A 12,378-nucleotide genomic window follows, 5' to 3' on the forward strand; every position below is an offset into this window, starting at 1 on the left:
AAGAGTTAGACCTAGAAGTGACCTGCTACATCACCCAGCCCTATCTCTTGGCCCATGTAGGACTGTGCTCTATAGCACACTTATAAATGTCTTGTCCAGTCTGCTTTTAAAAGTTGCAAGTGTGGAGGTCTCCACCCGGTCCCTTGAGAAGATAAGAAATCTCGCATTGTCAGGAAGTTTTCCTGCCTTTTAGCTTATGTTAGACTTTCCTTCATTTTTTATTATTACCCCAGTGTTTCACCCCAAATATTTCTTCTCCTTCTCTGGTGTTTATACTTTTCACATGTGTGTAGACTTATGTTCCCCTTAAGCATTGCTTAGTCAATTTAGAATTTCATATTTTTTATAAGACAATTATTCTAGCTCCATGACAGAAGACGAGGCATTGTTCCCAAGAAATGGATTCCCTAAACAAGTCACACAGAAGAGTCCATATATTTAAACCAGAAGTAAAGCTAGCATCTTCAGCTTTTACCCGTTCAAATTGCTCCAGGCACGCTGTCCAGCGGCCACTGAAGTCAACAGGACTTTACATGTCCTTAAAATTAGGTATGTTTTAGTACTTTTTTTGACTGAGGCTAGAGTGCACAGCACTTTGCAGGATCAGACCCCAGATGGTTATATAAACACATGGCATTATTCACGTTGCTACATTAAAGACGGTCAATATCTTCATTATAAATCCCTGTTTATCTGGTTTATAACCACCATAAAGTATTGTTCTTGGCTAAAATAAGGACAGTCTTACAATACTGAAATCCTACGATGAAAGGATATCTATAGATACAAAATATCGTTTTTATTATTAATATGCAGGCATAATTCCTAGCCACATTACACTATCAATAGGTTTTTCCCCTAATTTGAATTATCTAGCGATCTAGAAGGCAATCAATCCACTCCAATCTCTAGTTACCTAATATTTTTGCCAAATCAGAACAAGGAGTAATAAGTGATGTGCAGTCCATTAAAAAAACTCAATACAAAAAACCTAGATTATATAAAAATATCTGCTCAGTGGAGGAAGCCCATTAAGGTACAGTAACTCCTCACTCAATGTTGTAGTTACGTTCCTGAAAAATGCAACTTTAAGCGAAACGATGTTAAGCAAATCCAATTTCCCCATAAGAATTAATTTAAATAGGGGGGGGGTTAGGTTCCAGGGAAATTTTTTTCACCAGACAAAAAACTAGATTATATATAGATATATACATACATACACACACACACACACTCACACACAGTATAAGTTTTAAACAATTTAATACTGTACACAACCAATGATGATTGTGAAGCTTGGTTGAGGTGGAGGAGTCAGAGGGTGGGATATTTCCCAGGGAATGCCTTACTGCTAAACGATGAACTAGCACTTGGCTGAGCCCTCAAGGCTTAACACATTGTTGTTAATGTAGCCTCACACTCTACCAGGCAGCATGAATGGAGGGACGGGAGACAGCATAGCAGACAGAGACACACACCCTGTGTGTGTGAGAAAGAAAGAGATGCGCATTGCCCCTTTAAGTATGCTGACCCCACTCTAAGTATATTGCCTTTAAAAAAATCAGGAAGTTGAGACAGCAGCTGTGCCCAGCAAGCTCTCTCGGTCCTGAGCCCTGTCCTGTCCCCATCCTGCTCTATATGGAGAAGGGGTAAGCAGGGGACAGGAGTAGGGGGGATGGGGACACCCTGAAATTAGCCCCCCTCTTCCCCTCTCCCTTGCACAGCAAGCAGGAGGCTCCGGGTAGCAGCTTCAAGGCAGAGGGCAGGAGCAGTACATGGCAGTTGGGGGAGGGACAGCTGAACTACCAGCAATTGGTAGCCTGCTGGGCGGCTGCTGCACAGGGAACTTCGGGGAGCGGGAAGCTGATCCAGGTGCTACTCCACCCTGGTTCCAAGCCCCCACCTGCTAGCTGCAACGGGCTGCTCTTCCTGCAGGCGGCTGCCAAACAACGTTATACGGGAGCATTGCCCAACTTTAAACAAGCATGTTCCCTAATTGATCAGCAACGTAACAACGAAACAATGTTAACCAGGACGACTTTAAGTGAGGAGTTACTCTAGTACAAATCAGTGTCAGAATGCTATCAGTGTACATTTTACTAACGATTGCTGCTCAGATGGATATAAATGCATGCTGCGATTTATATTCAATCTTGGTTGATGAAATTTCTCCAGCATATTCCATCTTTTCAGGGGCAGCAGCCTTATCTTCTTTTCACTCAAATTTGGGCCATTTTTTGGAAGACTTACTAGACTGTAGTTTGCAGTAGTAACAAACTCGTTTTTTAAGCCACAGGAATAGAGGCTGAATGATCACACCAACAAACATCCTTTTCTGAGCAAGGCAAGGATTGGGATATCAAAGAACTATAATCAAGAGGATTACAACATCTGCATAATTCAATCAGAATTGGCCTATTCATCTCATTATAGCAGCAAGTTGACATACACAGTGCACAAAACATGTTTACTCTCTTGAACTCACTGCTTGCGAAATTTGCAAGCAGTGCACAATAACTGTTCAGTCTTTAGAATGCCTGCACTAGTGACACAGCAAGGTTTATGGGTGCAGTAAAATATGACTCTCCTCTTAAATGCTTAGGAAGCACAAACCGCACTTTTCCTGTTTTGGCTCCTAAAAAGAATTGTCAGAAAGATCAACATTTCCTTTTTTTTGTGCCATTCAATAACACAGCACACACATATTTCGAGAATGTGTATATAAAAAGAATACCTACCCTACAATTTGATTAAAATACTTCCTGTAGCCGTCTAAAGTTTCGTGCTGCAACAAAGAAAAGTGAACAAAGTTTAAAACAAAGAAGGGCAATAAAATTGGAAACAAATACGAGACCACACACATGCAACAATATGTGCAGAGATAATGTGCTGCTCCTTTATTAGGCAAAGCATCTTTGATCACTAAAGCTATTAGACAGTCATACCATATTTGAGGGGGGCTGAAGCACCAGTCTAGCCTGTTTTCTTCTCTGTTTCCTGTAGTAGTTCTCAAAGGTTTCTCTGGCACCCTGAAAAACAGATCAAATGAAGTCAAGTTCCTGGCCTTAGAGTTAACCCCAATCACCTACACATAAAACTGCTGCTTTTACATGTTAAAAGTTGATTTACACCATTTTTTTCTGACCTCGGTGTCAACATTCCTTTAAAAAGCTTGATTCAAATACCAGTTTGTCCTGGATATTTATATAGGTAACTATTTTGGCATAAGTATTTCTGAAGAATCCTGCTATGTTCACAGACACACAGACGTCCAACACTACTGTGCAGCATTTCTGTGTGCACTGATGTCTGCATAGCACACTTACTGTACTACAGTGCAAATAATAGAATGTCAGGGTTGGAAAGGACCTCAGGAGGTCATCTAATCCAACCCCCTGCTCAAAAATCCCCAAGCAGATTTTTACCACAGTTCCTAAATGGCCCCGTCAAGGATTAAACTCAAAACCCGGGGTTTAGCAGGCCAATGCTCAAACCACTGAGCTATCCCTCCCTACAATAGTTCTATCAGATTTTGCACACTTTAAAAAACCTAGGCCTGGTGGAAAATGAAACCATTTCAAGAGAGAACAAGCAAACATTTTGCGAGAAGGAACAAACAACCCTGGAGAAAGGTTATAGAAATGCCTTTAGACACTTATAAGGCCCTCACCACCCTTATATCTGAGCATCCGCAGTAAAACCCAGACCTACAAATAAATCTAGGACTAGAGCGCTGGTCCTACAGTTCTACAAACACAGGCCTCTCCCACCTGACACAAAGGAAGCTACCTCAGTTCAGCTACACAGGATGAGTGGTTTCCCCTTCACTAGGGAACTTAAGGCATTTCTATTTTTTTATCATTTGGTGACTGCTTCGTCTTGGGCATCTTGTCCACATCCAGGAGTGTGGCCATCCAGTCAGCCTTATAAACTTCTGAGCATCCTCAGAATCCACCTTATTGAGGCATCAAGACATCCAAATTCTGCCCAGGTTATGTGGCTACTGTGGCACCTTATTGTTTTATCCCTCAGTATTCCTACCTTACTCTGTTACCACCCTCCCCTCTCCACCTTCTTACTGTTTCACATCTGAAATTGGATTAGAAAATCTTTAGGGCAGGGACAGTGTCTCTATTTGCACTTTAAAGACCAAACATTTTTTTTTCAGATGCTGCACAAAACAAATAAAAACGACTCCTAAGTATTTGTAGTCTGCTCCATGCACCACAAGAGACTTGGGTCTTTTTTGTTTACATGGAGAAAGTGAATTAAAAAGCCCAACAATTGTTGCTATACTTCCCACACATAAGCCTCCTCCACATATTAACGTACAAACAGAGGCCTAGTCTTCACTTACCGGCTGGTCCGGCGGCACGCCATCGATGTTCTGGGATCGATTTATCGCGTCTGGTTAAGACGCGATAAATCGATCCCGGATCGATCCCGGAAGTGCTCACAGTCGGCGCCGGTACTCCAGCTCGCCGAGAGGAGTACACGGCGTCGACGGGGGGAGACTTCCGGCCGCGTCTGGACCGCGGTAAGTCCGGACTAAGGTACTTCGAATTCAGCTACGTTATTAACGTAGCTGAATTTGCGTACCTTAGTCCGAAGTCCGGACTAAGTGGGGACCAGCCCAGAGGCTGAGTTAACAGCCCCTTTATTAGAAGGTTCTCAGGAAATTTCTGCCATTAATATTTCTAGCAGTGCAGTCACACACACTCCCCTCCTTTGTGTGTAGATTATGGAGCGCCAGCCGTTTAGGTAAAATGTATTTCACTGAGTGGCCCCCTCCAGATATAGTCACCCAGGTGCTCTGTGTACCTAGATCTTGGAACACAGTTTTTTCACGTTTGTAACATTGGCTCTCTTTGTTAGAACATATGCAATGCCTTTGTCCTTACTGAAGGTGAAAAGGCAAATTCAGACCTGGCTTAAGCTATGGCAAATCCCTTGAAGTCAATCAAGTTGTTCCACTTTGTACCAGAGCTGAAATTGGTTTTAAGTCAACAGCAAGTTTGACATTTTAAAAAGAAGCATTAGGAGCTGTTTAAGAATAGCCTTTCCCCCTGTTCCTCCCTATCTCTCTTCTGACATTACTGCCATCTGACCCCTCATCGTATCAGCTGGGGTGGGATAACAGGATTGCAAGTCAGGGATTCACAGACTTTAAGGCCAGAGGGGACCATTATCATCGTCTAGTGTCTGACCTTTTGCGTAATACAGGCCAGAGAATTTAACCAAGTAACTTCTGCCGGCATGAAGTTGACAGCTTCTGGTTGAACTTTTAGAAAGACACCCTTAACACCCAGCTCCTCCCTGCAACCTCAGGTCTCAGACCTCCCCTTCCACCTCAACCAAGCTCCTTTGTGAGGATCACAGCCATTTCTCTGCAGGCAGACTCCCAGTTTGACAATTGGGGGAGAGAGAGCTCAGTGGTTTGAGCAGTGGCCTGTTAAACCCAGGGTTGTGAGTTCAATCCTTGAGGGGGCCACTTAGGGATTTGGGGCAAAATCAGGACTTGGTCCTGCTAGTGAAGGCAGGGGGCTGGACTCGATGACCTTTCAAGGTCCCTTCCAGTTCTAGGAGATAGGATATCTCCGTTATTATTTATTTATTTATACGATTCCTGCTTGTTAGGTCATCAGTGTTAGAAACACCAGCTTCATAGTCGCAAGTGGAAAGAAACTAAGGCAGGGAAACTCCAAAACTCAGTGTAAACTTGAGCAATTTTTTTACAATGGAATTTTCCCTTAGAAAGGCACCATCTGGGGATTGAATAGTACTAGCCTCCTTCTTAGGAACCGCAAATGGTGCCCCCACCTAGAGCGCTAAAAATCGTCAGACTTTTTAGCCCCCTGACTTGCATAATAAATACATCGACATTTGTCGGGCGATTGTTGCTATCCACTTCCTCTGACCTCCTGGTGACTGGGATGATAGTACTGAGACCAAGATTCTTGTCCCAGCTCCGCCACTGATTTGCCCCACCACTTTAGGCATGTCATTTAACTTTTCTATGTCTCGGTTTCCTCAATCTCTATTAGTGGCATAATAATGTTTAACTGCCTTACAAGGGGCGTCTGTGATGTGAAAAAGTTTGAGACCCTTGACAAGTGCAAATTATGGTATTCTAAATGAAGAATCTTTGAAACAATTTCTACACATCTCTGCACTTCCCTTATGCCATGCAGCAATTCAATGGCTATTATTCAAGCACTTTTCAAGACCAAACCTCTCAACTGTACCTTCATTATGGCCAGAGTTAGGTTCCTCTCCACTCCCCACAAATATGGCACTTGTCTTTTTTTCTGTTGAATTTAGGGCTGCTGAAAGGTGCAGGACTCATCCTTGCAACTGATGCTCCCTACTAACCCACATGACAAACAAAGCACCATCGGTAATAACATTAGCTCCTCCACCCCACAGCCTCCAATGTGTCTTAGAGGTTGTCTAACTCATTCATCCCTTGGCTACTTTGCTGACACTGCCAATATGGGTGCAAATTAATACCTGATGTAGCAGTGGCTTATACGATTAGGATTTTGTTGACTAGGAACTGGTTTGAAATGACCAACCCAATTGGCCAAACTTAAATTTATTCATTCCACTAATAATTCATTCCAATTGGCCAAACTTAAATTAAAAAAAAAAAAGCTGTCATTACCAGCGTGGTCTGGATTTGAACTTATGGCCAAGAGTAGTGGTTAAAGGCTCTGTATCCCATTCCATTTCTATGGCCCATTCTAGTCCTTTCACTTTTATTCTTATACAGAAATATAGTCAGAAATGCAGAATCATGATCCTCAGATTACAACGTTCATTAGGACAAAGTTTATTCCAGTTCATTTTAAGTTTCCTTTGCTAACCTCTCAACAGTTGTCTTGTATCATCCCATTTTACATCTCTGCCCCATCTACGGGCCTTGCCAGGCTCAATTCTTTTAACAGAAGGCCCTGAATTGGCACAATGGGTGGTACAGACTCAGCTACACGACCACATCAATCATCCTCAGACCACGGCAAGACGAAGGCCCCCTTCAGTAAGGTAATTGTCTATCTTGCTAAATGGTTGGGCAGGAACTTTTCCACAAACAACTAAAACAGGTTGCTGGCAAGAGAAAGTCTGTCTCTCTACTGACTACCTCCAAGGGTGAACCTACCAAAACTCACCTCTGACAGCATCATTCAGATTCTTGATTGAAACCACTCAGACTAACATGGAGCAGTCTCCTGTTAACACTGAATTCACAGAGCAAGCTCACACTAAATTCTAGTTTTTCCTTCCCGGAAAAATGTTTAGAAAAGCAACCTCAACTGACTGGGTGAGTTCCAGCAGTGTACAGCACCCTCTGGGAAGTGCAAACAGATGAGGTTAGGTGCAATCTTCAATGCGGAAGGGAACACACGGGATTCTTTCAGTCACTGAAACCAGCCACTGCGATTGCTTTATACAGAATCTGAGAGTCAATTGGTGGTTAATTTCCAATTATTTCCTGTACACAGAGGTTGCCATCTCACCAAACAATGTAGGTGAGATTTTGAGGTGACCTCAAGGGCTTAATGGAGTCTTCAAATGCAAGTCACTAGGAGCACAACAGCAATTTGAAACTGGTCAAACATTTTAATGAGTAACTTAAAGAAGAACTTAATCCACAATGAAGTTTCTGCTAGGAATAGCCCCCAACCATTCAGTTAAAATAAGGCACACTTTTACTCATCCCTCAAGATGCACAGCTAAGAACTCTCCTTCTTTTCCATACATTCCAAGGGAAAAGATGAGGAAGAGTCGCAGATATTGCCCTGATCCTCTCCTACCATTCCCCCAGCCACCTGTTCAAGTGCGCGTCTTCCATCTTCCTGGCATCCCATACCCCTTTTTGGTCAAGTCACCTAGTGACTCCCACAATCTCTCTGCTACCTCTGACAAGGTCGCACTCTCATTGGGTGTGCTCTAGGGCATGTCATACACCTTGGGGCATTACCCTTCGAACATGCTACCTAGGCAATGGGGCTTTGCACAGAAGGTGCCTTTGGTGTAGAACCTCGCTGCAGGAGAGCACTAAGGAAAGCCTACTGCACCCAAAAGCCACCAGTGCAACCAAGCATCTGACTTTCCCCAACCCAGTGTTTGAAAGCTAAATTGCCAGCTTTGTTTTTCTAAATGTTTTTTATTTGTCTTTTATAAATCCTCTGCCCATCAGCAATTATTTTATAAAATAAAATAAGGGGGGGGGGCAGAGCTGTTGGTTGAAAATGAAATATTTGAGGCAGCTTTACAATGTTCCCTCCCTTTCCTTCCAAAGTAAGCAGAGGTTAAGACTGATAAATGCTTTCCCTTTGGAAATCACTCCAGAGAGACTATGTGTAGAAGTGTTATTGCTTGACTTTAAAACAGAGTATTGAGACTTGGGGCTATATCATAAATTAGCCTCTCCATTTTTGAATGAAACCTCTTTATCCCCCGCAAACTTCTATACTTAGGATACTGCAGAAAGCAAATGCCTCCATGTTTCAATCTATCAAATGGCTTGAGTCCCAGATTTGAAAGGACTGGAGGGGGAGAAACAAAGTATTTGGAAGACATTAAAGAGATCAGAAACAGACAAGACATGCTGGTTCATCCCACTGATCTCACAGTCAACTCCAAATTGTTCGCTACAGAACCTAGTCCAGTCTATTTTTAAACGTCCCAAGTAATGTGAACTAAGAGATTATTCCAAAGCATAAACCCAGCTCTCTCAAGCAGTCTTTCCCGATATTCCCGATATGAGTCAGCAGTGTGCCCTTGTTGCCAAGAAGGCTAATGGCATATTGGGCTGCATTCGTAGAAGCAATGCCAGCAGATCGAGGGAAGTGATTATGCCCCTCTATTCAGCACTGGTGAGGCCACATCTGGAGTACTGAGTCCAGTTTTGGGCCCCCCACTACAGAAAAGATGTGAACAAATTGGAGAGAGTCCAGCAGAGGGCAACAAAATGATTAGGGGGCTGGGGCACATGACTTATGAGGAGAGGCTGAGGGAATTGGGCTTATTTAGTCTGCAGAAGAGAAGAGTATGGGGGGATTTGATAGCAGCCTTCAACTACCTGAAAGGGGGGGGAGGTTCCAAAGAGGATGGAGCTCGGCTGTTCTCAATGGTGGCAGATGACAGAACAAGGATCAATGGTCTCATGTTGCAGTGGGGGAGGTCTAGGTTGGATATTAGGAAAAAATTATTTCACTAGGAGGGTGGTGAAGCACTGGAATGGGTTACCTAGGGAGGTGGTGGAATCTCCATCCTTGGAGATTTGTAAGTCGGCTTGACAAAGCCCTGGCTGGGATGATTTAGTTTGGGTTGGTCCTGCTTTGAGAAGGGGGTTGGACTAGATGACCTGAAGTCTCTTCCAACCCTAATCTTCTATAATCCCACCAACATTTTTCCCCTTTCTTAAATTCATCCCATCCTCTTAATAATATTCCCCTGTACATCCCTAAACAGTTTCTCGTTCCTTTTTTCATTCTGCACTTCCCAAATATTAGGAAGTGTGTTTTTCCTGTGTTGTTGCTTTGCTAAACTATACATATTTTCACTCTTGATCTATCCTCAGTCTAGTCAGCCCTCCAAAAGTTATGTGTGTTTCTCTTCTGTGAACTTCCTCTAATAGAGGGGTGGCCAACCTGAGCTGGAGAAGGAACCAGAATTTACCAATGTACACTGCCAAAGAGCCACAGTAATACGTCAGCAGCCCCCACATCAGCTCCCCCATGCCTCCCGCCCACCGGCAGCCCTGCCAATTAGCGCCTCCCCCTCTCTCCCCGCACCTCCTGATCAGCTGTTTCATGGCATGCAGGAGGCTCTGGGGGGAAGGGAGGAGCGAGGGCACAGCAAGCTCTTGGGAGTGGGCGGAGTGGGGGCAGGGCCTGTGGCAGAGCCAGGGGTTGAGCAGTGACCCCCGGCACATTGGAAAGTTGGCGCCTGTAGGTCCAGCCCCGGAGTCGGTGCCTATACAAGGAGCCGCATATTAACTTCTGATCCACAGGTTGGCCACCCCTGCACTAATACATCAGAATCGTTCTGGTAGTAAGGTGACCAGAAGTGAATGCAATATTCCAGGTTTCTGTATTTTTTAATCTTTTATAAATGAGTCAATATGGAGGACAGGACCACCATAGGCAATGAATAACCTATATTTTATATTGTTCCCTTATAATCACCACAAAGTGTCATTACTAATGGTTATTTCTGTTCATGTCCCTATTTCTCTTTTTCTAAAGGGCTATCATTTTAGTATCTAAAAGCTGTTCAACAACCAGATTGCACAGAGAGGCCATTAAAGCATCACTGACCCACTCATGTTGTCCAGCCACCCTTCCTATCGCTTTCACACTCATCTGATCTTTTCTACAGATGGTCTCTGTGTCTTCTTGTCAGTCACAAATGTTCCCAACTTCTTTCTAGTCATATTCATGGCCAGAAGGGACCACTGCGATCATTAGTCTGACCCGCTGTATATCACCGGCCAGAGAACTTCCCCACAATAATTCCTAGAGCAGATCCTTTAGAAAAACATTCAATCTTAATTTTAAAATTGCCAGTGATAGTGAATCCATCATAAACCGTGGTAAATTGTTCCATTAATTACCTTCACAATTAAAAATTTACATACCTTATTTCCAGTTTGAATTTGTCTAGCTTTAATTTCCAGCCATCGGATCGTGTTGTACATTTCTCGGCTAGACTGAAGAGCCCGTTAGCAAATATATGTTCTCCAAGTAGGTCCTTATAGACTGATCAAGTCAGCCCTTAATATTCTCTGAGTTTCTTGAGGCTATCATTGTAAGGCTTGTTTCTAATCCTTTAATCATTCTCATGGCTCTTCTCTGAACCCTCTCCAATTTATCACCATCCTTTCTGAATTGTGGGCATCACAATGGGACATAATATTTCAGCAGTGGTCATACCAATGCCAAATACAGAGGTAAAATAACCTCTCTACTCCTGCTTGAGATTCCCCCATTTGTGCATCCCAGGATCGCATTAGCCCTTTTGGCCACAGCGACGCACTGGGAGCTTGTGTTCCGCTGATTATCCACTACGGCCCCCAAATCTTTGTCAGAGTGACAGTTTCCCAGGACAGACTCCCCCATCCTGTAAGCATGATCCACATGCTTTGTTCCTAGATATCTACGTTTACATTTAGCCATATTAAAATGCACACTGTTCGCTTGTGCCCAGCGTGCCAAGCAATTCAGATTGCTCTGCATCGGTGACCTGTCTTCTTCATGATTTCCCTTGCCTGCAAGTGTTTCTAAAAGCAGCTGTTTCACTCTGCATACCTTCAATACTCAACAACTCGTACATTCGGCATATCTGTAAAATCTATTCATCTCTTTTTTTTAAAATAGAAAAAGACAAATATTACTGGCCTAACAAAACAGAAGTCACATTGGAAATATTATCTTCACACCCGAAACATCTTGAATCAACTAGCAGCTAAAACTGGACAGGGAGAGAAAGAGAGAGTGAGGTTTCCAAGGTATGTTTCAGAGGATCTGCAACGCACTATGAAAACTTTCCTCCAAAGCAGACTATTGTCTGTGCAAATGTTTTTTTATATCTCAGTGCCTGTCTCTGGGGTAGACAGTCCCCAGAAAAGAGGGGAAAAAAACCACACGTGCTTGCTCATTTATTTAGATTTATTTGATTGGAACAGATTTCTCTCCCTCTCTGCCCCCCACCATTCAAGCAGGCAGCCAAAGATTCAAAATTACAGTCACAAACTGCACATTTATTCTAATCACCGGTCCAGGAAAAGCCATCAATAACACCATATGTTTTATAAAATTACTGGGCAGAACTTTATTTTTCAAATTAGCTTTGGAGCATCCAGTTCACAAACTTGGCAATGAGCGCCAGATAATCAAACTTGTTGATGATCACCACATCGGCTGCCATAAGGGAAAATGAAATATAATCACACGAAGGCAGATGCAAGATTTAAGGAACCAAAAAAAGCTATAGCTAAGGGGTAGCAGAGGTGAAAGTGCAGCCAGTTATGAATTACATGAGGATAGTTACAGTAAGTTTCATGGTTTTACTTTAATATATATTTGCATCTAATTTATTTTTCCTGCCATTTTAAATAATTAATGCACTGCTCTAATGTCTAAGAAGATTCACAACTCCATGCGTAGAAAAGTGTATTGTGGGTCCAAAACATGCTGAACATGTCATGTCTCACTAGGATAACCAAGAGGTTTAAGTGGTGTTAACCTTGAAACAGAAAACCGTCCAATGTACAGAATGTACTAATCATTTAAGAGCTGTGTAAAACATGGTAGTGACAACACTTTGCACGAATGCAGTGATTGTCAGCTGAGACACTCCAAGCGTTTTACA

The 12,378-nt window shown here is 43.0% G+C and overlaps 1 protein-coding gene across 1 annotated transcript in view; it reads right to left on the minus strand.

The window, feature by feature from the left end:
• EXOC6B (exocyst complex component 6B) overlaps nucleotides 1–12,378 on the minus strand; it is a 442,705-nt gene that overhangs the window by 194,397 nt on the left and 235,930 nt on the right. The window contains exons 9-10 of the mRNA XM_054029651.1: nucleotides 2,946–3,029; nucleotides 2,739–2,785 (exon numbers count right to left, since the gene is read on the minus strand). Of these exons, the coding sequence (XP_053885626.1) occupies nucleotides 2,739–2,785; nucleotides 2,946–3,029 (131 nt within the window). The remainder of the gene's footprint in view (nucleotides 1–2,738; nucleotides 2,786–2,945; nucleotides 3,030–12,378) is intronic.

The sequence above is a fragment of the Malaclemys terrapin genome, chromosome 5, assembly GCF_027887155.1.
Source record: "Malaclemys terrapin pileata isolate rMalTer1 chromosome 5, rMalTer1.hap1, whole genome shotgun sequence".
Taxonomy (NCBI): domain Eukaryota; kingdom Metazoa; phylum Chordata; order Testudines; family Emydidae; genus Malaclemys; species Malaclemys terrapin.